General features: G+C 42.1%; 1 protein-coding gene across 1 annotated transcript; it reads left to right on the top strand.

The window, feature by feature from the left end:
- Nucleotides 1-915: 915 nt before the first annotated feature.
- LOC135496258 (protein dispatched homolog 1-like) lies at nucleotides 916-27,238 on the top strand. Its single transcript, XM_064785491.1, has 4 exons — nucleotides 916-1,089; nucleotides 21,068-21,197; nucleotides 22,739-22,988; nucleotides 23,519-27,238. Exons 1-4 carry the CDS (start codon nucleotides 1,079-1,081, stop codon nucleotides 26,752-26,754), a joined length of 3,627 nt encoding a protein of 1,208 aa, XP_064641561.1. The 5' UTR covers nucleotides 916-1,078; the 3' UTR covers nucleotides 26,755-27,238.
- Nucleotides 27,239-27,457: the final 219 nt, after the last annotated feature.

Below are 27,457 nucleotides of genomic sequence, written 5' to 3'. Positions count from 1 at the left end.
TCAACCTGCCTAGGTGATTGACCTAACATTTAAGGCTAGGACTGGCTCGAATTGTAGATTGCTGAGTGCTTTTGCGGCATCGTAAAAGTTTCGTAAGACTAAAGCGGTTTCGCGAACGAGCTGCTTTAAATCTGTCACGTGTAAGGAGGGTTCGATCCCCACCTTGACACGTGTCTTCCATGACCATTCATCGGCGATGTGCGTCAATCCGAGGAAGCATACCGTCGCAGAGACGCAGAACGCTATTAATAGTATTCCTACATGGTCAACAGTCAAATGCACAGTCAAAAGCATTCACAGTGAAGAGCGTATTCCCTAGGTTTGGGCGTGCGCGAGTCGGATAAGGCAGGCCCTCTTGACCACAGCATGTCACCTGACGACGTTCAAGTTAAATCCCAGATCGTGCAGAACAACTGGTATACGTCAGGCTTCTTAAGGTGCGTTAGCTCCGTTGGTTTCCAAACTACCAATGGAAACGAAGAAGGATTCATGTACGCATGGACATGCGCGATTCGGGAGGGCACCCGCCTCCTTGATACCCGCGTCGTGTAAGATCATACACAGAAATCGTTACGCACCAGATCAATTTTAAAATTTGACTTGATATCCCTCCAAGAATTTAAACCCGAATTCAAAATATCAAATACAATTAATTAATTACTCCAATTCGCCGAGCTGTCCTCGCCGATGATTGAGAGGCTCAGGCATCAGAAAGATTGTCACGGATTAATAACCTCGTAGGGGAAGTCGGTCGATGCTGTTCATTGGAGGATCTAGTCTGCTACAGCATTCGCATGAGATACCCTTGATTGGTTCGCGAAGCGCACGCTTGCCGCAGTGGGGACTGCCGCGGCATTGCCGTAAAGGCTCAGCTTGCGGTATACACTCGCCGGCGTACCAGTGCGCCGAGGACGATATGACTTTACGGATGGCTGTGTGCTCCATGCTGTTAACTTCGGCATCGAAAACTGTACAATTTTTCATTGGGATTGCTGTCGTCTGCTCCAATCGGCAACGGAACTGGTTTGCACTGGATTTACTTGATTGATTTCGCCAAGGTTGCGTCTCTGCCGGCAGGATGTCAAATTGGTAAGCACTTCTCTCGTCGTCATTTCGGCAGTTTGTCCACATCTTTTTGTTGTTGTACTTGTTGTCAATACACATAGTCCAATTCTGTATGTTTCTTTCGTCCGCACACCGCGGAGTATGCACCAGAATGCTACATCTCTTTCAGTTACACGTACATCTTCCACCTTCGCCATTCTCATAAGAGCATTAGAAAGCAATCAGCGATATACATGTAGTGGTATAGATAACAGTCAGTGATGATAAGTAACGGGATGACATCGTCGAAGGTAATTTGGGCGTCACTGACCAGATCTCATATACAGGTGTGTGATCTGTTCCCAAGTGTTACCATGATTAAGAGGATTCCTTTCAAACCGGTGCACAACCAACCGCCTCTGACTGCTCCTTTGTAAACATATTGAACAGTCGAAGGAGCGGACCCGAAAGGCGTGGCGATTGTAGCCCACGGTTAGACAAGATCGACGTGGACAGTCAAACATGAGGCTTCACTAACCGAAACCAATGTCTGTGCATCCAAGTATGTACCATTATCAGTCTCAAATAAACTCAAATAAAAAAAACTCGTTTAGTTGAACATGCTTGTGGAAAGCGTTCTGCCCCTTCCCGTTTATACAAAAGGTTAAATACGACGATGATATTGGAGTTTTTACTGGTATCATGAAATTGATCGCCGGTATTGATCAAGCTGAAGGCATTGACCAGTAAAACCGGAGGTCACATTTAAGCTACAGCTTCATTGAGCTGCCGGGCCAAATCGCGCAGACCTTATACGCCACGCAGGCTGTCCTCTCCCAATAGCCATCCGTTTCCAGATAGAATCACAAGTGATGGAATTATACCGGATATTAGGACAATATCGACCAAGGCGGATTTGATATGCTTGTAAACTATCGTTCTGATCATGCTCCATGATGGACTTTTGAGATCCGTTACTGATAGCCAATCGAAGCCACAGCAGAAGGAATGGTGAATTTCACATCAGGAAAACGACATGCGTCTTGTAGATCTCACTCCTGAGCTCACCAAGGTCGAAATCTATCCTCGTTACCCAATTCCCCCATGCGTGCGCAGTGAAGCCAAACCAAACATGAATTGCCAATATTCTTTCCACAAACGCCCCGAGTGTCTCATTTAGGTTTTTTTATAGTACTTTTGAAATTGAAGTTGCGTGTGCTACCTGAAATGCCTGATTGAATGATATTAAGAGTGTGTTGGAATTGCCCCCAAAGATGTCTTTCAAAAGGCGCTCAAGGTTTAAATTTTGGAATTGGTTGATGATTTAAACGTATAGTAGTGATAATGTTCTATACGTTGTAGGTACACTGACATTCATTGAATCATGAACACTATCGATCTGAAGAGCTAAGTCGTTTTATGTACATGTAGCTGTAATAGCAGCTAATCTGTTACATCACGACATGCCAAGTTCATTGCGTGATATTACACCTTAATTAACGCTTAGCTCTTCGGAACAGTCGATTCACCATTAACTCCGGACATTCACTCAACTAAAACTTTAAATTGTCGATTTCAGTTCAAAACTCACAATGCTTATTTTCTCAGTTATGCTTTGCCGCGGCCGCATTTCCTGCCAATCGCGCGTATTTCCTCTACCACCGGGCATCACAGCGAATGCTGTCTCCGGCTCGCACTAACCCCATCTTGTTTGCTTTCATCGCAACCATCGGTAAGACAGTTCACCAATATTTCAACGCCTCTTCACTTGCGCTTGCGGGACCGGTCAATAGTTTGCTATTAAAAGCATGGCGCTTGGTTACGTGCAGCTCCGGATGAAAGTGTCAGCGAAGACGTTAATGGTTAACATAATATTTTGTGCAGATTTCATTTTGTCCAACATTCCGCCACAGTTGACATAAAATGTAGACTTCAAAAAGAAGCAAAGCTACTACGGCGAGACACCACACAACCAAACTAACGCATACCAACCGAAATGTACACACATGTTCTTCATTATACGTACATTATTGTACATAAAACTCACAACACCGACAAACAGATTACCGGCCGTAATGTGTCGACCATGTCAATTTCAGCGCAATTTGTATTTTCTTCTCACACCTCGCTACATCTGACAAATCCCTCCAGCATCGCCATGATGAAATGGCCAAGTCATTAGGGTTAATCCCTACCACAAGCGTCTCTTCAAAGCACTCAAGGACGACCAGATACTTTCACGTTCCATGTTTACTATGCTGGTTATTACAAAGATGTGAATATCTCGCAGCCATCTTGGCGGGGAAACACATTTACTTTGGGCAAGTTGAAGGAGCTGTAGCAGAACAGATTAATGAGCATCTGTTTGCACTGCTGTTATATTAGCACGGCACGGCATTGAACCTGCCGAAAAAATGACGGTAATGGAAACAGGTGCCAAGTAATTATTAGCATGGCCGAGCCTATTGCATCGAAAGATAGCTCGGGAGGAGCAGTTTTTATTTCATCAGGGAAACCTCCTTGGACTGGACACAATCATCAGTGGTAGAAGCACGACTGTCGTCACACAATAGAGAAGTTCGACACACATCAGGCGCGAACAAAAGAACTTCACGAATTATAAACAGTACCGGCCTGCACTGTATTACATCACCACCAAGCCAGCGCACGCACAATGCCCTGCCTACCAGCGCGTGCCTCTCAGAACGCCCTTTGTCATTCTCGATCTGCCTTTTACATCACAATAGAGACCAACCCATTCACACTTGATTATATATTACATCACCTGAAACCAGTGCACGAATAACCGGCTCTGTGCCAACCGTAAGCGATCCACTGAACGGGGTACTTTCTGGACATCCCATGAGCACATACATGTACTATATACTAAGAACAATCGCACGTTTGTTGTACCATACATTCGCACCGGCACACGTATACCACGAATATTCCTACATGTAACGTATAGACAAGCCAGTAGCTGACCGAGCAGAGCAATCCAATATGTTCAATATATCATTAAGATTGACGAGTACAGTCCAAGATGTCCAACATATTACTAAATATCAAACGAACACGCTTTAAAATATCACGGTCATGATAGCACAAGAAATTCGGTAATTCACGTGCATGCATACGACGTAAACCTGTAGACTACAGGAGCACACACACCAAACGGGTGTTCATCTCGCCATTTCGCCAGGAACTGTCATTGTGTACAGTGGGCCTACATGCATTACGTTACGTCATCACCTGGGGTGTTTACTTTTCATGCTTGACGAACGAACAAGTCATTTCCAAAGAGCTGACTGATCTCCATACAATTCACGATGTCACCTTTCACCAGTTGACTGTGAAACATGTCAAGCGACAATGTAAAACATATGTACATGTAACTCCTGCTCAACAAATTTGACATAATGAGTAGTAGAAAGGGCTCGTTCTTGTAAAATTTGAGACATGTGAACTTTGGATTTGAAGCCTGAAAAAAGAAACTAACAAAGTCTGGTTGAGAGCGCTGGAACCTCTGCCCCGAACGCCCTTCCACCAAAGCACGAGTCGTGGAGTTCGCTGGAGAACCAGTTACATTTGCACAGTTGAATATGCATTCAAATTCCCAGTGGGTTACTCACTTAGACAATCGCATGTTTTTCCGTTTCAAAGTTGCTAATTAATTGACATGCAGCACCGGGGCTCTCGGCCGTCACTTTTAGAGCAATAGCTCGTCAGTTATCTCCCTCCATATTAGTAATCTGTCTAATTGTTTTATTTCATCAACGACGAGCGTGCATGTATTATAACTGATACACGTCGAGTCAGTTATAGAGCGTTATAGCCTGGTGCAATTCGCATCACTGTGCTCGGGTAAGCGTCAACGTCCAGTAGCATGTCATGAATGTATCTTAGGTCGGAGTAATATACGATTCACGTTGTCACTTGTCACGAGTTACTGGCTTGAAAACACGACGAGGGTGAAAAGTGACCTCGTGAATCGTATGTAGCCCGCTCTTTGGAAATGACTTGTTCGTTCTTCATGTCACGCATGAAAAGTGACACGTTACATGTGACACGTTACATGTGAAGACGTGAAATATAATCGCAGTCTTACATGTACATGTACATGTGTATAATACTCACTGTGCCAGTGATGAAGTGACAGCAGGCCTCGGGAGCAACTTACTATCCCTCAAATCTACATCAATTCTCCTCTAACTGATTCTGTTAGCTCAAGAGACGGCAACACGTCGGAAGAGGCGACTGCGTTAACCACCCATTATTGCTTGACAAATGATAGATACTAGGGTAGAAATTGAATACGCCTGACAATGGCGATCTCAACTTCCAAGCCTCAGTTGCTGTCAAGCAACTGAGGCTTGGCTGAAGCTCGATATGGCGCCTATACCTTTCAACATGCAAAAGTCAGTTTAAACGAAGCATGTCAATTTCATCAATCTAATATCATCTGTGTGGTATGTGTATTACGCGCTCCGATGGGCGTGTCGTCAATGTGATGTACTCTGTCAGAAAGAGACATTTGATTCGCTTGAGATATAAGGCATCAACGTATTCAAAACAGTGTCTCTAGCTTATCAAGCGACCAATCTTAACCCTGTACGCCCCTTATTCGGCACATTCTATGGTCAGAATGAAGCCAGTCGATAGCTGATAGCTAATTACAAGTACAATGTAGTTGAGCGATTTGGAATAGTTAACAACAATACCATTTCAAGGCCAATCATCCATTGCTGCGAATGGCTAACGACAATGTCATCAGTGGACCAAAGCCACTCTTTGCTGGGCGATTGGTTAAAAACAATGTCATCAGTAGACCAAGGCCCTCTTTGCTGGGCGATTGTTTAACGACAATGTCGTCAGTAGACCAATGGCACTCTTTACTGGGCGATTGGTTATAAACAATGTCATCAGTAGACCAAAGCCACTCTTTGCTGGGCGATTGTTTAACGACAATGTCGTCAGTAGACCAATGGCACTCTTTACTGGGCGATTGGTTATAAACAATGTCATCAGTAGACCAAAGCCACTCTTTGCTGGGCGATTGTTTAACGACAATGTCGTCAGTAGACCAATGGCACTCTTTACTGGGCGATACGTGTTAAAACAACGAGGTTATCAGCAGAAACCATCCTTTTCACGGATTTATGTCTTTGCGAAATCAAGTAGATTCGTTTCCATGTACATATACATACACATTTACGAGTATCGTTTTTCCACACCAAAGCAACGACCATATTAAGGCCTTCCACCGGTGAAAGCAGTGCACGCCCCATGAGGTTGGGCACCCAACCGCCCCTCAAATGTATCGTATATTTCTGTGGGAAATCATGCGAAGAACCTTGATTGGATGGGCTTGTCTCGTTCCCCTTGCGACCCTGGACAGAATGTTGGGGAGCGGATACACAATTAGACGGCAATAATCCAATAGTCGTTGTATCTATAATACAGGAGCATGGCAGGAGGAAAATGTGATGGGAGTCTGTCATGTGGTGCCTATCATTTATTCACCCAAGAGTTTTGAATTATCGATATGTTGGTCGTACTAGAGGCTAGAGGTTAGATCAGGTTTCAATTTGTTCTATGCGTTTTGCTATCTCTATGCTTGTTATTAGATCTACTCCCAACAGTTTTGATTTACATGTATCAGTGCATTGGATGTTATTTTCTCGTGTTGGGACTTGCTTTGAGTCAGAATGATGAAAAAAGTCAACATTTGCCGTTATACCGCATTTAAAGAAGGACAATATGCATTATACAGGAGAAGAGGGTGATGCAAATTAGCCCTCCTCAGGAGACGAATGTGCACACTAAGGGGACTGGGTGGTGTTTGATTCATAATTAAACGCATTCCTGGTACAAGTGTCTCTATCGGTAAAATCGTGTAACCACCCTGGCTCCAGAAAACTACTTCGCCGCATATTCCTCCTTGAGCAAACTTGATTAAGATTCTCTCGTTACGCGCGACAACTTGAAGAATTTGATAAACCGTATACGTATCTAATTGGCCAATGGGAAAGAATCACGTTGATTCAGTTTATCACATTTCATTTGCAAATAACGACAAATCGACCTGATCACGTGATATCGCCGGACTGATGGAATGATTTGTATACGAGCGACATGTGGGGATGCACATGTTCATCTGCTTTTTCGAAAGGCTTGGTTGCAGCTAAATGGCAATGGAACGCGTGCGAGAGGCTTTCTCGGTGCGGTGCCAGGTTCATAAATCATGTATAGAGGGTTAAAAACTCAAATGGACATTATATTCTAAAGCGTACGTTAATCATATCATTGCGAGGATGGGTCGCATTTGAATGCGAATCAAATAAAACGCAATGCCCGTAATGTGAATACTAATGTGGCAGATACGAAAATTAAAAAAAGACATAAACCATTTCTGATATCATTAATCCAACAAATTGTACCTTTGTGTTCAGATACAGTTCATTCATCGCCCAGGTCACGCAGACGTGATATTGTTCAGCCTCATTCCGGGTTATGAGATGAAGGTGCCCGCCTGCCCAATAATTGGGATAATTTAGTTATAAACACGATCGGGCTATATTGGTTAACCCACCCTACTGAGCTTGGCAAAGCCGTCTACCGTTACCTGCTTGACGATGAATAACATTATATCTTCTATTTGGAGAAAACATCAAGCACACACATACGGCTCCGATTATATGGAGTTAACGTTTTCACATGTAACGTGTCACTGTTCACTTTTCATGCGTGATATATAAAGAACGAATAGAGCGGGCTACATACGATTCATCAGTTCACCTTTCTGCCTCACGTGGTTTTTTCGTCAGTTAACTCGTGACATGTGAAATATGACAAGTGACAACGTGAACCCTATATAACTCCGGACTATGTCTTATCAAAGGGGATCAGGGCAAATCTTTGTAACACCGACCCCCACGAAACTAGTTCAGGGTGGTTGATGGGTCGAAACCGGCAAGGGCTACATTGTTATGGTATTCATAACACATAGATCAGATTGACAATAAAAAGAACGATCAAATGTATTCGTAGTAAATGTGAAAATAATATAAAATTGGTTGTGTCGACTGTGCCGTCAAATCGGCGATATCCTTATTTCATTTAAGTGTGGATTTGCGGCAAATGAAATTCCCCTGAAACTGATAAGTGCAGAAAATGACATTGCGAAAATCCGATTATCCGCGCTCAAAAGAAACGCGCGAATGGCATCAGAAAATCTTTGCGATAATATGAGATAAACTTAACGGTATATCATCTCATTGCCAGACCTGATTACATTAACCCTTCTTTTTTTTCAATAATGCCATCCCTCGGGAATCGGTTTGATGTGGTGAGCTATTGTGTGTTTCAAATTCAGGCAGGCTCGGAGAAGCACGTTATGTCATCCTTGTCGATCATATATTTTGGGTTTCAGTGTGGCTGTTCAAGTAACGTGCATGTAGGTCATAGTCATCATAAATTTGGCGCTTTACGCCGAGTACGAACCTGAGCTTTGGACTCAAAATATCGACCCGATTGAGTCAAATCGCCTTTAAGACGAACGTGATGCCTAGCATGCCTTTAGGGCGATTGGAGATAATCCAACTGAGTGTAGCAACTCCATGGAAATTAGAATCGTGTCCCTGCATAATTTCATGGTACTATCGCTTAAATTAAATGGGCTCACGCGTTGATCCCATGACTTCCTTCTATAGGGCTGCTGTCGAGGGAATGTTAAGAAGCAAGTGAAAACTTCCGGCGGTAATCGCTTTGTCTATTCGTGAGAAGTGGACTAATATCGTAGAGTGTACAGATATATCAATTCTGCCAAATGGCATTCGAAGATGTCTGTTTATGGGACCACAAAATAGGCACTTGACACAACTTTGAGCTTTTTCACGCCTATGGCCAGAGTTTGAATCAAGGTCTGGCCGTTGAGAAGAAATTCTCTTCACAGGCCATCCTTAAGATGAGACATAAACACAAGAACCCTTTTCCCCGAGTGTATATGCTGGGGTTGAACAGATACTAGGGAGATCTATAACCTAAGTGAACTACCAACCCTAAACAACCACGCCAACATCCTAGAATGCAAGTTAAGAATTTGCCATTTTTATCCCCTCCATCATTGGTGTTTGCCAACAAAACTGTTCACCCGTAAGAAGGCACATTTAGTTTTTTGAAATGACCGTGATATTATCAGCAGATAGTTCTGAGAGAAAAAATATGATAGAAACTGGTTCCGCCAATAAAATGTCGTGCACGGCACTTCGTCGCCGGGCCTGACCTTGGCTTTGAAAGTGACAGTTATACGAGCTAAACAAGGTTTCCTGAGAGTCTTCTTTGGTTTTTCCCCGACAAAGTACTGTGTTGGCGTGCTTATGCCGGATGAGTGGCAGTATGCCTATTTCACACGTTAAAGGTTTACTTGTAACAGATGCGCCTCAGTCAACAGACGTAACAGGTCGACAGCGTATCATGCCTTCGTACGCCCCTGATGACAAAATCGCGTGCAGGTAGAGCTTCGTTCGTCGAATCCACAAGATACCAAGATAGCGAAATAACCTATTTTCACCGAGATTAACTTCTCCTTGGCTCGAGTTGATTACCTGACGCCTTGTAGCAGGTTGTAATTTAGGGTATGACACCAGGGAAAGCAACTCCAAGGTAATTGCTTGGGTGGAAGCTCCTTCTGGGCCCTCAAAGGCGGTTTCGCCTGAGGGGAGTGACGTGTTATCAGCCCGTCTTAAGACTGGTGAGGTACTGCATGATCTGGCAGGGATTAGAACTAGTGTGGAAGTTTTAAATGTCCTAGGATAGGATGGAACAAAGGATTCTATCACCGGTATGCGCATGCATCAACTTCAATGAAAAGGCTGACAAGCTAGCAGACAGCGCCGAAATGCAAACGTACCACCTTATTTCTAACAATTGTTTATTAATAGAGAGGCACCTGTACATCCACTCCCACTCACTTTTCATGTTGTCAACTCCACATCTGCCAGGGAAAGTACTCAGGAGACGGCTGGAGCTGTTGCAAGACCTGGTCTTTCCACCACAACCTTTTGTGACACGGCACATCATCAAATATGTATGTGGTCGCCAACAACAAGAATAGCTTTGGTTAACCCATGCAATCCTTACAATGGACGGGTTTATACTACATTAAGCGGAGGTAGATTCTAATACACTGTAAGGTCAGTGTTAACATGTAAATCTTCTCGTCTCATTATTTGTCAAAATGTCACGAAGCATCCTGTTGATCCGTAGTTTCGTTGAACTCCAAAATCGTTATGACTTGATGAAGAAAGGTATATTTAGTATATGTAACGTTATTGGGAAACAACAACAGCGGCAGGTTAATCAGCTAGACTTATCAGGTCGAAGTTTGTGCCCAAAAATTGGATCGTATTTACCTTTATCGGAAACAAACTCTCCCATAAACAAAAAACCGAAGTACTTATTGAATATGATAAATTTGCTCAAAGGTCTGGGTACTTAGGTGACGAATCTATAAATTGACCATCGATCTTGTCTGACGATCCAGAACTAATAGGTGATGGGTCTGCGGTCACCAGATAGGTTTATTTGCAGGGGGAATGCGATTGACTGACGGTGGTTTGGGGCAAGCCACTTTAGACCAAAATGAATTTAGTGATAGAGGTTTGACAGACATCGCTGGGGATATGAACGGCACTTACTGATATTGCCGCTTGTATGAGTTCATATATAGGCCGTATATGCCCTGGGATGGCATCCCTTACTACTTACAGGAAAGGGTCCAAACAAGAGTCCTGCGGCAATTGGCATTTCAATACGGTGGTTGATGGATAATTGATAACGAACGTGCCATTGAGTACACTGAGTGTAGTGTTATTGACTAATGTGGGTTCAAGGGATGGACCATTGCTACCAGTGATGGGAGCATTCTTGTGCTCTTGAAGGGTGGAGATGTGATGTTACTGGTGGAATAAGTTAATCCTTTTCGTCCAGAGCTTGTGTACTGGCTTAGAAAGAAGTTATGGCAATGAAAGCCGTGGCGAATTATGGTCTGTGTATTGGTTTATTGGTAACGTAAGTGTCATTGATTTATGGTGAGGATATAGATGACAGTAGATTGTTAGCTATTAACAACCTGGGACGGAGCAGACATTCCTAGTGGCCTTTGGTTGTGCTGGGAGATATTTATTGGCAGAATGAATTATTGTAATGGAGAGGTTAGTCATTCCTGACCTGCGATAGCGGAAAGAGATGGGGAAGTTGGTTAATGAAACCTGTGATGGCGCGAAGAGATAGGCGCCATGGTAAATAAAAATGACACTAAGCGACTATTAGCCAGTCTGGCAATGTAGTCTTGGTGGTCTGGTCATGAGCCTTTTCTTCAAAACTGCCGCGACTTTGGCCTCCATATGGGCGGATTTTCAGATGGGCACGACACACTCGCCTGTAAAATATGAAAAATTGAAAGTCTGAAGAACAGGTGAGCGCTTCATCTTGTTTCACCAGAAAGAGTCACTTGATCCCCTGGTGTATTCATCATTTCTAATGAAATATAGATCTGCTCTTGGCGCTGTCAAGTGTGAATATATCGCTTGATTTAATAACGACGACAGGTGTAGATTAAAATGTGAGACCCGAGGATATCAAGTATTAACTAGTTATTACTACATTCTGAATAAGGTATTATATACATTGTGACTGAAATGTCCAAATGAGACTGAACCGAACATGTTTTTTTTTCAAGGCATTGTTTGCATTTTAAAATGCATGGTGTCAAGGTAGGATATCTTCAAAGTCAGAGGTCACGCATTTAAGTCACGGCGTACTTCTTTTCGTCTGTATATCCTCCATGTTCATGACACGGACAATCAACACTGGCATGTTTATTGCACCATTTAGTACGAGAGATAACGTGTCGTCGTCCCAGCCAATGGCTTTCAAAACAATTTCCTGTTGCGGCATACGAGGCATCACCGCACAGCAGAACCGGAATCGTTTGCAATTATCCAGCGGATGTAGGTGAAACATCGCTCAGGGCGACTGCAGGCTCAATATATCTGCAGGTGTCACGTCGAGGTGTCTGGCTTCTACCCGCTTCTCGGTCGTAATGACCAATTAACTCTACTAGAACTGCATATCTATTTTTCTGACAATTACGTTATGTTCCTCTTTGAACCAAACAGTTCTGCAAAATCAATCACATTGAGACAGGTCGAATTACTTTAAGATTAATAATCAACCTACTTTGAATGTTGATTTCCTCATATCTTTGAAATGCATCTGTGTACATTGCATTTTTCAACTCAATATTTCCCAACTCTTGAGTCTCCTTTAAAAAATCAATAACCACAAGGTATAAATTATTCCTCTCTTAGTGCTTATATCAAATTATACTATAATTCATATTGTTAATGTTCGTATTGGAAACTCATATGCGTGCGATAATGTCAAAATGGTATCGGGTGTTTAGATTGCCACACTAAGGAGGGAGGAGGAATTGGTCTTGAAGCATAAGCAATCAATTCGGACGGAAAAGCGATAGTAATGTACATACTTCATTCGAATATCGGTGTATCCAATTAGATGGCATTATTAGTAAGCTTGATAAGATGAACCATAGTCTCTTAAATCATCTAGGCTCTATCAAATTGATCACAGAACTAAAATCTTACTGTTATTAGTCATTCAACGTTTGATACAAGACATACCATGTAGTTTGGTCAAGGTAACAAAATAAAACGTTCACTGCCATAATTATTCTCATCTTTCAAGCGATTCTGGAAGCCTTAACTGCATTGCCTTCAGAGATACTTTTTGAAGGTTGTGTAACCCTTGCTTAATGAATTCATTTAACTACTTGGGATTTCCCCCAATCAACTAGAGCAAGATAGAAATATGACAAAAACAATTTCAAAACGGATCCAATGAAACTTTAATGCATCCATGTATCCAATTTGCAAAATTGCACGGAAGCTCTAATAACAACCAAATTGAGTGAAGCGCATTGTGCTGAAGCGTCGATGTTCGCTCGTTAATCAAACGTTCTCTGACTTTCATATCCGAAGTCGAAGCCGCGCTATGTACACTTCTGAATATTAAATTTACATTGAAAGCATCCCGCCCACTCCTGACTTATTGCTACACTCAAAGTGACACAAAATATGAGTCTTGTTTGCTCGCGTTACTCTGCAGTTGTACAGTGTTTACATAGTGTACAAAACATGCAAACATGCATTTGATGTTATGGCGAGATATGTTTTGATAGGGAAGCTATGATTGTAGAATTGGTTAAGGCAATGAGATGCATAGTAGCACAGTGCAAGAGCGTCCGACGTGTGTGATTGGGTATGTACAAGAGCGGCTTTCCTTTCTACCAAAACATTGGCAAATGATAGGAAGAACAATAAGGTCATGGTTAAGAAAGTGATTCTCAGTAAATTATGATAAAACTTCTTTGCCAATCCCTTTTACTACTCTGAAGAACTCAGAGCGCACGCCCCATCACCAATTAGAACGAAAAAAATTCCCAAACGACTCATAAAAAGTGCTACAATTAAGAAAACGCTTTTAAATGAACAACAAGTAACTCCCTACACAATTCGTTAATGAGAGACAGGGATAATTTGAAGCTGAAAGCAATTTTCTCCACTTAGACTAAAGTTTAATCGGAATAGACAATCCTCAATTCCCCTGATGGCGTGACAGCTAAACTCCACTGTACATTTTAGGCGCTTATGTATGTGTTTCTGATGAAACACAGTGTCATGAATGCGGACTTGAGTATAACAGTTCTCTGACAAACTTCTCTGTAATTGCTACATGTACACCTGAATAGATTGAATAGTAAATAATGTAGGTGAACAGATTGTTCTTCTTCAGTGGCATGAAGATAAAGAACGATACATGTAACTTGTTTGCTAAAATGACACCATCTGATTCTCAAAGGACACAGAAAAATGAAAAAGTCAAGGTAGTTTTGGATGTTCAGACTCCCCCTGTTTGTCACCAATGAGAACGCCGATAGAATGAATAGCAAGACACCTAATTACATTGGGGAATATTATATCCGGGAGCCAATTTAAAGACACGATATATAAGCATTCAATAGGGAGTAAGTGTCATGTACCAAATTTGAGTGAGTGGCCACCAAACATCTTCATTCTATTCAGAGCCATTATTTTGGTGCTTTTACCTTTAGTAACAATTGTATGTCCTGCTCTTTCACTGATGGAGGACGTTGTAGATAATACAATAAGATGTCAAACTGATATCTTGTATGACAATCAAAAGATAAAGCTTTCCCAAATCAATAAATGTGTTCCCGATAAAAACATCCTCTCCTTCAAAACTCCAGAAGAGATTAGTTACCAATTTCAGTCTCCGGAGGCTCTCTTCAGACATTCCGGTGGCAGGGGCTTGAACATTGCAGTGGTTCAGGCTGAAGACTTGTTTTGCAACCTACTCTACAATACTGTAATTATCCAGTGTACGGATGAAACCTGTTTCCACAGCTTACCTTCATGCAGTACTGTGATTATCCAATCTTCTCAAAAGGGGAAACGACCATGAGCACGTGTGTACTACGTGCCCGGCATCCATCTTGGAACATGATAAAACAATTCTTTTCGATTTCTGTTCAAACAAATATGGCGAAGAGAGTGCGGTTAGTTTCTTGTATTGATGAGCACAACTTGTTCATTATCCAGTCGCCCTGAAAGCTAGTTAAGTTCGCTAAGATGATTAAATTAAAGGAAATGGGTTTTGCATTAGCGGTTGGATGTGCCATGAATTAATGATGGTTGTTTTGTTATGGAGAGGACGTGATTTATTTGTTCTGGTTTCTTACCATGCTAGAAAGGTAAATTAAATGTATTTGTGAGGGAAAACCAAGGCTTTAAAAAAATAACCAAGACAAACATTACCCAGCACATAAAATCGCACAAGGCCATTTCACGCTGTGAAATTCGCTCTATCAGTCAAACTTTTGTTGTTATGTTAGTCACTTCGACTCGCCGCACCATCCTTGTGAGGGACTAACACACCTCCAACGCCCACAAGATATCTTCGAGGCATCATAAACACAGTGTGAAAGAAGCATTATCCCGTCCGTTTGTCTTCCTTGAAGTGACAGGTCAGAGGGCTTTTAACGCGGCTGCTGACTTGGCATACGACATTTGATTGATGGTGAGGAGGTTGGAGGGCGACCGGTGAGGAAAAACACTCGCATCTCTCTGACGAAGGTGACGGGATGGGCCTTGATGATCAATACGTACCATTCTCAATGCAGAGCATGCCCTTCTGCCAAGTAGGCTGGTGGGAAGCACCATGTTTGCACACCATCAATATGTGTAAGTAAACTGACCTTAGATTTGACGAGAATACGTATATCGGCTTTAAACAGTGGCAAATCCATAAGGAGAAGAGCCAGAGTCAGTAGCAGTGGTAGTTGAGACTTAGTCTGCATGACAAGAAGTAATATTCCATTGTTCGTCCACCGTATAGCTTCAGTAACCAATTACCTAATAAAACGAGTTTACAATAGAATGTATTGTCTTCCCAACCATCCCCCTCCTGTGGACTTAGATCATCGGTATGGTAGAAAAGATCTCACCACAACGGTACCATTTTTCATTTTTCTTGTGATTAATGCTTTGCCATGAATGCTGAGCATGATTCTCTGAACGAGATTCGTAGGAAAATTTGCTTTTTCAATACTGTAGATACTTTTTTCTTAGACTTGGCGATGATTAAGTGGCCATTGCACCAATTCGTGGGCAGATTATGGTTATGGTACAAAAGACATATGACCAGGGGGGCAGAGACTCTCCACTTAATCCCAGCAGTCATAAGTCTTGCAAATAATTCATAGCTGGTATTGGCTAAACAACTTGTCTCTCAGATAGAAACCGGTGTATCATACTTGCATCACCCAATTCTCAGCTCCGAACCCTTGACAGCAAGCCTATGATTAAATGACGTGTGTAATGAGGAAATACAGGGAGATATATACCATCGGTTACCGATATGTCCCGTCCGCTTGGGCCTTGAGTTTCCTGCTAAGAGTTCCAAAAATCGAAAAAGTAATTTGCACAGGAAATGATTATTTTCTCAACTCGTTAACTTTGTGTATAGACTGTGTGTCGCCTCATTTGGTATGAAGGTTGTTGAATGACACAGAATGTGTACCTATATGCATCATACAGACGTGCATCACCTTTCAGTCAACATCACTTTAAACTATCATCCTCGGTTGCAGTACCGTACTTCCTGGAATCAAATGCCAGTGAGGCAATTGCATATGCGCTAGATTTTCAGCCGCTTCAATATATTCATGGACTCATCATCCAAATGACCCAATTGACTTTTTCCAACTTAAAAAACGGCTGTTCGTGCTGTAGGCCATGGTCATTATCCATCTTGACAGAATAATTAGTACATCCATTATGATGTACAAAAACTGATTGTGCCTTTCACCCATTGCAACCTATCAGCTATGACAGGCACTACCATTAGCTTCAATGATCCCTAACAAGAGTCAATGAAGATTCTGATTATACCACCATAGAGAGATTAGCTCAGGATATTACAAAGCGTGGAATGGATCAATCATGCTACCAATAATCCGGAACGAAATATTGATTTGGTGTCATCTCTAAGTTAGCAGCTGTCCTGGTGGGAAGACGCTACTTCATACCAATAATGGAGGTCGGTGTCATCACAACATAACTGAGAGGACTAATTGCTTTCAGAAGTCTAATTAATACTAAGACTGCGACTAATTAAAGCAGAAACGCCTGTCACATCTCATCAAGCTTTTGCAAATACACATCCAGTCAAGCCTACGAACTACTAGCAGTCGCCGGCATTTGTGAGAGGGTGCCTAAGGCAAAACTAGGGGTCCTTTTGATGTTCTCCATGTGGATAAAAACACTGTTAGGGAGCTGGTTGGACTAAATGATGAAATACTCCTGGTACAAGTGAGCAAGCGTTGATGAACATGAGATCATAGGGACACCTATTGGTCAATTGGTACAACGTAATCCCATCCTCCTGGTCCCTGAATAATTCACCACTACTGTTGCCACTTGATCATTGTTTTTTTGGTGCAGCCATGCAACATAAAACAGTTCTCTACAACTAATTTAATATCGTAGAGACTATCAACATAGCCTTGGGTTGCTGCAATATTAGTTTCAAGCTAGGAGATGGGTTTTGAAAAAAAAATAACAGGAAGAGATTGTTTAATGATGCTGCAGCATCAAATTACGACACAACAGCCACACAATTAATGAATATTAAAGAAAATTGACTGCAGACGCACAGGGATTATTTGTTGAGGAATTTGCGTTGTTTCTTAAACGCATGTTTAATGAAATAACGTCACTTGTGCCAAAACTTCTCTCATAAGAGCATTTCTTGGACATTTTCTTTACCAGGGTACATCAGGTGTTCACCCTAAATCCACTGAGGTCACACGAAAGTAGGTCAAAAGGTCAAATTCATCCCTACATCACCTACATACTACTTAAGTGTTCCCTTCACTGTTCGTTTACGGGCCGAAACGGTGACACTGGGCCAATAAATACAAATTGTGATGGGTTACAAAATCAGATACGAGAAAGCCCAAACTTGAAGATATCGCACAGCACCCCAGAAGGGTCTGGACATTTACTTCTGAAAAACCCTTTGCTACAAAACAACCTGCTAATCACCATCACCAGCAAACGTTTTCATCGACTGAGCTTCTTCTTAAGAATGTGCATCAGTGGTAAATATCAAAAACAGTCAACCAGAGAATGTTCAACCAGAGAATGTCGATTGTGCTCCATTGTTGCTTCAGTCGGCCTTCTCCTTCGCTATTCTCAAAAGTAGAACGTATTTAATATACTAATGGACTACTTTAATCACCACCATTTGGATAACGTAAAAGTGGCCATTATCTTACTGTAACAACGCAAGGTAAACACCTGCTTCGGCACTCTTGATGGGCGGCAATGGACTCGATGGCTCCCTCAAGATGAGACGCCAGCGATTACTTCAGGTGTAAACCATTACACGCTCAATATTTGCAGGGATTTTCAAATTTGCAGATTTATTCTCATCTTAGGACATCGTTTGCTTTTCAATAAGGATGACGAAATTGTTTATAACACTTTTTGTTATGGAACCTCTTGGGTTAACCCATTCATTAACAACGCTTCTATTTTTATGGAGCAACATGTATTTTCCACCTTGGAATATCTTCTATGCGACTAGAGGGAATTGAGTATCCGAGAAGGTCGATTGGAAATTTAGTATCAAGGGAGATTTCGACTGACATGTCAGAAAGTTGCAGATGTTATGCTCATAGATAGACGTATGTCGTACAAATTGTACGCCTTTGAAGAGAAAACATAAAACGCCTCCAATCCCAATTGACTAAAAACAGGATAGAGCTACTAGCGAAGTGAGATTGGGCCTTATTCCTACTTGTCCTTTCGGGGAAGCCTTGTATCTACAGACTTTTCAAGCTCATTATAAGTTGAGATGAAATCGTAGTGGGAATGTTTTTTCTTCTATGATCGCCGGCTCATTTAAGTTTGTAAACAGCTCAGAGTTGAATAAGATTTTCGCGAAAGCACTCCCTGATGGAAGATAAAAAAATTACAACTTATACTTTCAGGCATAAAAGTTACACTGACATCGAACTTTGGCGTATTAGAAACCCTATAAATGCAAAATATGCTGTGATATTTTCCAGCTTATAGTGCACGGTATGGTAACAAGATGAAATGTTATCCGCAATGTTTTCTTATGCGTTTGCAGTCTCAATCGATTTGAATATAGCTCGAAGCTGAATGGGATTTTCAAAAAATGATGTTTCTTGTCATTCAATTGCTTTCAGTGTCATATAGCTCCAAAGTAGTTTGCGGTAGGCTCTCCACACATCATCTGATTAAAACTGGTCGGCTGATCTTACTATTGCCTTCTCAGAGACAGTTTGATGATGACCACTAGTCTCTTCAGAATCTGCGTGAATGAATGAATAATCTTTTTGTAACGCTTAGCAATGGTAAATAATGGAAAACGTCAGCGCAAATACGCCATAAGAGTAATGATCTCTGATAGTTGTCATTGAATGTAATCTTTCAAAGCACCGCTATGGGATCATAAATATCATTTTATCGGTTCTGACTGTTTATATGATGTATTGTTCTGTTTGTTTGCTCTTTGAGTGAGATCTTGTACGACTAGGACTATCCCAGTGAACAAAAAAATCCGGAAGAGGAGATTAGAATGGATGCTTGGTTGTTTGTGTGAACTCTTCTCAGTACTATACCATACCGCTGTATAACTTATGAATCGTCTTCTAGAAAAAAAGCATCTTTTAGTAACATTACAGAAAATATAGTGCATGCAAAATCTACACCACATCCAAGCCAGCTAAATATCCCTACTCGCACTCTTTATGATCATCATACGATTAATCAGTTTGGATTAACACATCAAACACACTCTCCCACTACATACAATCGAGGGAGGACTTCGCGGTGCATGTTATCGATCAGGAAGAAGCGGAGATAACATGGCAGCATGATGGAAAAACCAGAGCACAAAATCTAGACTCAGGTTCGTGGTCATCGTAAATGCATCAGTGTTTTGCGGACGAGGTCCCACACTATGCTACAGTATTTCCATGACCAAATTCCAAGGAAAATGGAATAACTCACGGAATTATCACGGAAAAATAAAAAAACATCTTAAAACTCACCTTTTTATTGAACACTTCGACACCAGCACCTAAATGTTTTAATCTCTATGAATGTTTTAATCTCTGTGTACAATTTTCTCTTTTACTATGTGTTGTTTTTTAAATTGTACAGTGCTTTGCAAATGATTTTCATTCAAAAGCACTTTTAATAGTCAGGAGTACTGCATTGATATACCCCAGCTATGCTGGAACAAATGGTCTTTTTATCAATCGCTTTTCCAAAAATGCTAGTTTTATACATTCTCTTTAATGATTTATTCGCTCGTTTTATCATTATTAGCACTGAACAGTTTGCGTGCTTTTAGATCCAAATTGACAGCTGCGCAGAGCTGGCTTGAAATTTTGAGCAGAAAAAAACAAGTGAAAAAAATAAATTTTCAAAGCCATAGCATTTTGAGACTGATGATGTTTGTTCAGTTTGAGCAGAAAAAAAATATTTGGACTTAAAAAAATTTTCATCTGTAGAACGACAAATTTGATACAAAGCCGGAAGCATTCATCTTCAGTCGACATCCTTTCAAGCAGGTCAGACATATGACCATCCACTGTCCACAAGCAAGATGTCTTGTGGGATGTAGGGCTTGACTGAAAGGCTTTTATGACCATTCAATACCTCAAAGTATTTATATGTCTGGGTCACCGATAAGGTCAGTTCTGGTCATCCGGTTTTGGAAATCGATTCCTTTGAGAATTGTTGAGGTGATTACCCTGGTCCCCGTCCTGGGTCTCTTTGTTTGGGATAGAACACTTCTTATATAGGCGCCTACTACCGTGTAAAGCTCAAGTGGACATTACATGAATACGTACTTCGATTTTCAAAAGAGAAGTTAGTCATAACGACAAGCGCAAGATGATTTATCATAACGTCACAAAAAACTATCTTGCGTTAATGTCATTGATCCTCTTCATTTCTTAGAGTGCAATTATAATTAATTGAAGCGCTTCGATTTCTGAGAAATATAGAGCAATGGTTTTGAAATCTTCGGAAAAGATACAGATGATTGCATCTTCTCGCTGTCATCACCCATACCTCCAATATTTGGAGATTTGTAAAAGTTATTGAAAGACTCGGAGGGCATTTCGGAGCATTTGACGTTTGTATTCTCGTAAGATGATTTGCTTGCGAAGTACATGTATACTTTTCAAGGAGTGATTTTTCGGAAAATACTTCAGCTCGTAAATCATCATGAAATGTGCAGCATGGCAGATGTATTGACAAGCTTCAGCAGTGTTAAGGAAATTGGTTGAGATACATCTCTGAACTCTCTTTTTCAGTTATTCTCGTTTCGTGGCGCGATATCCCCTGGTGGTCGTATTGATAGTCATCCTCATCCTCAGCCTCGCTCTGACCGGGATCTTGGTCCACCGTCCGCCCTTGATTCCCGATCTATCCAATCAAATGAAGGTAGGTGATCACGTGGTGCTTCTGAGATGTCAAAATGTTGTGAGACAGCACCACCGTCCTGAATAACCATCAGTCCTATTCTGTGCATAAAAGCTTTTTTTTCATCACAATGTAAATTATTAACTGATTTTTTAGTCTTCAATGTGATGATAGGAACACCTGCCGAACTAATCACCTCTTGCAATTGGCTGATTTTTCTAGTGGCGTGCTCTTCCTAATCGCCTAGCAAATTATTCAATAACGCAAATGGTACAGCGAATGGGGGTAATGATGATAACAATGACGAAAGATTTTCTGCCAAAGAGGTCGTCTTTTTCTTCGGGACAGTCCTCTTTCCGTATGACAAAGTTGTATTAACAAAATTACAGGATATCAAAACCTGGACGACCATATTCCTCTACCCAGGGAATCAAAAGAAAAATGGCCGCGTAAACACTGATCGGAGCTTTCAATTTGCACAATCTCGAATGACAATGTAACGTGATTATCGTTTAACAAATCTAATAGACGATGGAACTATGCCGATCTATCAAGGATCTGAATCACATTCTTAAACGAGATTAACAATAGATTAGTATCTTGATTATCTCTTTCACTGCACATTACAGTGTAGTTGTTGTTTGACTGCCAGGGTGAAATGACCTGTCAGCTGCCCAAGGCCTGCGGGAAGGCAGGGCAAAGTGTCATCTATAATCTTTTCGTCGACGGCGTAACGGTTGCTTAAACGTATCCGTTACCAGATCAGAATCCATTCTTTGACTCTGACTATCTAACCCCGACCTCGCTCAATTAACTGCTTTGCGATCTCAGAGCCCTGTGTGAAAGGATGATCCTGACCTTCATACCAGCTTATAATGCTACAGTAGATACCATCTACGTTTTTATACAGTCACTATTCATAATCATATGAAGTTCACATGTAACGTGTCACTTTTCATGTGTGACATGAAGAATGAACATGTCATTTCCAAAGAGCGGGCTACATACGATTCACGATGTCACTTTTCACCCTTACGTCGTGTTTTCAAGCCTAAGTCAGTTAACTAGCTCGTGACAAGTGAAACATGACAAGAGACAACGTGAACCCTATGTAACTACGGCCTTCTGAATTCTTTGTATTCGTCTATTCCTAAATATTTGTATTCATACTTGAGTTTGAATCAGTTCTTCTTTTAAAATCAAACTCACGAAAATCGTATCTTCAATATTTCATAGCGTTATTCCAATCTTAGCTCAATACAAGAGACATTCTCCACCAACATATTGGTTTAAATTTCACTTAAAATGGGATGTATCGACTTATCTTAGCCGTGGAGAATCGATCCAAGGAGAGGCATTAGACGCCGTAAGAATGCGATCGTACAATGGGGAATGATTGGCGTGCGATGCTCTGAGGGCAGGCGTTTTTACGGTTGATTGAAACATACATTGGCAAGATACATTGATACACCGGTATTCTGAACATGTGGAAGTGCATGGCACTGCTTACGCAAAAAACATATTTGGTTGTTGAAAATATTAAAATCTGGCCATTTTTCCAGGGCTTCGAACCAAGAGGTACCAAGATCAAGAATGCCAGCTTAGCAATGTATCACCTCCAAGCCGGTATCCGCAAGGGTAAATTCAGCTACTTACCAAAGCCTACGCGATGGTACCCGGGGTTGGAGGACTACCCCTTGCCTACTTTAGCCCCTGCTGGCTCCCGTGACTCGAGCCTTCCTCAAGATACCATCGAGTCTTCCGACTTTGCGTCAGATGTTTTATACCAGTGTCGCTTGTATGAACCTATAGGTAACTATTATTTCGTGTCCATTCACAGAAAAAACCTCAAAAAACTACCATCACGGATGTAAAGTTTGCTATACATCCGTGCAACAGGTAACAGAAAAAAAAACATTTAGTGGTTCTTTAGGATGCCGCAGTGATGTATTGGAGTGTTTCCTTTTTTACAACAATGACATATATCTCTGCCAATCTGCCTCTCAGATTCTAAGCTGAGAACCAAGAATCTTCATGTACATTTATCCGGGCTTCGAAAGCGCATGAATAAACCCTGTCTTGCACTTGGCTTGACATTGATAACAATGAAGCATTCCCAACTGTCGAATTGCCGAGATTGGATGACAATCGTTACAAATCACTGTATCATGTTTGCTCATGAGGAAGTGCCCCGGATATTGAATGATTGTCAGCCATGCATGGAAGAGGTAAGATCAGGTGACCACCCTCTCCATGGTAAGTGACGAAGATGGCAGGTGGCTGTGCTCGTACCAACCTTTTTAGGCACTAATAACTTCTACTTTTACCTTCACTAATTTCAGGTAAAGAAAGAGTGAAACTATTCATCAAGGGAAAGTTCGGAGGTGACATTTTCTCGTCTTCCGTCATGCGCACAATCTGCAAAATGGACACCGAAGTCATCATGGCGTATCCCGGTGTCAACAAAACATGTCCGTCGTTATCAATAGGACATTATGTTGGTGTGATGAGGCGTAAAGCATGTGCAGACCTAACCGACACTGACGTCACGATGGCGAAAAAAATCATCCGCGCGTGCGCGCGGGATTTCTACAATGGCTTCCTATTATCAGACTGCTACCAAAATCCGCATAAGTGCCCGGGTGTTCAAAACATGTGCACGGAATACAACGTTGTTTATAATATCTTCACCTATCTGATGGACAGCAATTTCATGAACCCCGCAGTTGATTTAATACCAAAGGACAAAGGCTCAATGACGGTCGTTCATCTACCCATGACAAGGATGGATGAAAAACTGACGGATAGTTTCTACCAGGATGTTTACAAAGCTGGGAAATTACAACCGAGGAATTTACGCGTAATTTCGATTGACGTCATAAAAAATAGTATCATATTTGATTCCTATTTCAATTCAGACGTCGGGTTGATATCTCTCGGGGTATTTGTTGCTCTGCTGATGATGTGCATGTTCTTCCAAGAGGTCGTCGTAGCCGTGGCAACTACCGCCTGCTTCGGAATGACCTGTGTCATTTCATACTTTTTTTACCACGTCATCTTTGGATTGGACTTCTTTCCTTATGTTAATTTCTGTGCCGTCCTCATTTACATAATAATAGGAGCAGACGTCATTTACTTGGCCTTTGACCTATGGCATCAGGTAAAACTCGCGAAACCCGAGGCTACACTTGAAGAAAGATTGTCAAGCGTGCTTCATCATACAGCATTGTCGAACTTCGTGGCATCTTTTACAATTGCTTCCGTTTTCTATGCAAATTATTCAAACAACATCACTTCCATTCGCCTTTTTGGAATGCTCTCCGGAACGGGAATAGTTGTGAATTTTTGTCTTGTCATGACAGTAGTGCCCGCCATCTTAGTTTTAAACGAAAAAGTAGTGCAGAAGAGTAAGGAGTATCTAAAACGTGAACAGGATAGCACAAAACGAAACGAAACGGAAAATTCGTCAACGCAGCGGAAAAATTCGTGTCATTTGTGCGTTGAAGGATTAGTCAAAAGGATAAAGGGTTTTAGGAATTTTGTATATGGAAGTTGCTTGCCAATGATAGTGTTACGGTTCTGGTACGTTTGGATAGCTGGATTTACCATTTTCGGTATTGGCGGTCTCATATGCATTTACTATTGGCCTAATATTACGTTCCCTCGATATAAAGGTATCCGGACGTTCCAAGAAGACCATCCTCTCGGCACCTTCATGAATCTAAACAACAAATTTAATCACTTATTACTATCTGATCGTGACACAGAAGGGGCCAATCCGCAGAATTTTACAATTCAGATAGTCTTCGGGACGTTACCAGCTGACAATGGTAACTGGCTTGACCCAAATGATCGAGGAACTACAGTGTTTGACACACGATTTGATTTTTACCACCCGCGGACTATAGAGTGGCTTCACCAGTTCTGTCATCGCCTTGTTGCGCAGCCGTTTTTAGGGACACACAGCAGGAAGCTGAAGTGTACCATGGATCTCATACCGCCCGCAATGGCCCGGCCCTGCAGGGACGCAGCAGTCCCTAAAGTAGACCATTCCCCGTGTTGCGAGAGGCCGGTCTCCCACTTTCCATACCATCGCGAAACAATGGTAAAATGTTTCGCAAAGTTGTTCCAATATTTGGTGTATGATAACAGCAGTGCCAGTCCATTTCAATTTCTAGGCAAGCCACTCTTCGACAGCCGAGATAACATTACAGTATTCATCTTCAGTGTTGTTACGACAGACCACTGGTCCGCAGAGTATAACGCAGTCGCAGCCTTCTACAAGAAAATAAAAAGGTTCGTGAAGGTTTCTCGGCAAGGTGCTCCAACTGGTCTAGACAGTGCCTGGTTCTTTTCTTCTTTTGATTTCTATGACCTCCAGGTGGCGCTCCGACCGACTAGTACTTTGGCCATCGCCATCGCGTTTGGCATAGTGTCTTTGGTCATTCTCGTGACGACTATGAACTTCCTGCTGACCATCTACGCGGCCGTCTCAATCATTTTCGCAACTGCTGTCTCAGTGGGGATCCTCATCTTCCTAGGGTGGGAGCTCAATCTTCTAGAATGCGGAATATTATCAATATCAGTTGGATTATCGACCAGCAACACTGTTCGTTACGCCATTGCCTACCGCCAGTCCGATTACATCAAGAGAGACGACCGAGTAAAAGACTCCTTCACGCAAGTTGGACCGGCGGTCTGCATGACAACACTCACAATTTTCACCTCCGCCTTGTGCGTTTTGCCTGCTGTTTATTTCGGTGTATACCAAGTGACTACGTATACTCTCATCGTAACTTTCGTAAGTTGGCTTTATTCGACTTTCTATTTCCAAGCGCTGTGTGTCAGGTTCGGCCCTAGCGGCGGTTTCTTGCAGGTTCCAGCCCCTGGGAGTTGCAATAACAGTGATAAGGATGAGGAGGATGAAGACGATTTGGATTCCGATGATCTTGAGAATGGGACTGCGTCTTTTATCGAAGAGTTCACCATGATAACTGATCTTCGATCAAACTCGTTACCTCGAAAGAAACCAATGAGGCCGAATTCGGTTCATAATGTGATCGTTTCGGACGCTAATAATATTCCGCTTGATTACTGTCCTCATCGGCGCTACAGCCGGATGCGGGATAGTATGAAATCCCTGTCTACGAGCCCGGCGCGATCTGCAAGCTTCTCCAGGCATAGGTGCAGCACAGCGCATTGTGCTGTGAGACCCATCAGCCCACCGTGTGCCACGCGGAGAGTCAATGCAGGTTGTCCGCACCGCCGCCCGACGTACTCCGTACGATCTCTTGATCGAATCCCAAACCACTTCCAGCACTACCCAGAGACACCATCGACTGAGTACCTTGACCAGGATATCCCTACACCGTCTCCTCTCCCTACTCCCTCTCCTCTCCCAACGCCCTCCCCTCTTCCAAGCCCCTCGCCGCCGCCGCCTCCCCCGCCTCCACCACCGGACTCCCCTATCTACAGAATCAGGTACGCACCTACAAGTCCAGCGCCAGTCCGCACAGCAAGTTTAGATTTCTTGTCCACAGGTAGACGGACGCATAAACGACGAGTTACAGAAATCTGAAGCTGGCTGCGGAGATTGAGATGTGTAGGGGCTGCACTCGTCTGGGTGTCAAGATGCCTCGACGTCAAAGTCAAACAATTCTCCTGTTCAATTAATTTCCCCCAATGCTCTCGTGCCATGGTTAGCGTCATTAAACACCCTTTCGTTTAACGGACATACACGGCTGACAGGAACATCATACCATTACCCTAAAAGTTGTTGGCATCGTTCCTGACGACATGCCGTCACTAGAAGACCGAAGTCTCAAGTCGGAAGAGTAGACGAGAGACAAGAGGTTGCGTATTACGTCTGTCCAACTCACGGCCGAAACAAATGACGATTAAAAATCCTAATGTTTGGTATCAATACTTTTCTTCACATCGACATCAATGATACATCGATTTCATCGTCATCTATCGTCTTATCACGGAAAACCCTCGTATGTCATAACCATTCATCATCTCATTACACAGCTGATGATCATCCTCACCAGTATATCTCATTTTGTTTTATTTTCTTTTTAAATTTTCATCGTTGCTTTCAAAGGAGTTGGTTAATACCAACACAACATACATTATTGTAATGTACATGACACTTCTAGTGCACTGGTAGTTTTGTAAATACATATGCAAAAAACGGAAATAAAATCTTTGATATAAACTTTGAGTATAACAATGGTGCGTCGTTCTTACTGCGATTCTAGATTGTAACAGAGGAACTGTCC

The sequence above is a fragment of the Lineus longissimus genome, chromosome 11, assembly GCF_910592395.1.
Source record: "Lineus longissimus chromosome 11, tnLinLong1.2, whole genome shotgun sequence".
Taxonomy (NCBI): domain Eukaryota; kingdom Metazoa; phylum Nemertea; class Pilidiophora; order Heteronemertea; family Lineidae; genus Lineus; species Lineus longissimus.
The sequence above is the reverse complement of the archived record's forward strand: the minus strand, read 5'-3'. Positions and strand labels throughout refer to the sequence as shown.

Coding starts and splice junctions, on each gene's coding strand:
- LOC135496258 (XM_064785491.1), top strand. Junction 21,198..22,738: donor ATCTATCCAATCAAATGAAG/GTAGGTGATCAC, acceptor CCATTTTTCCAG/GGCTTCGAACCAAGAGGTAC. Junction 22,989..23,518: donor TCGCTTGTATGAACCTATAG/GTAACTATTATT, acceptor CACTAATTTCAG/GTAAAGAAAGAGTGAAACTA.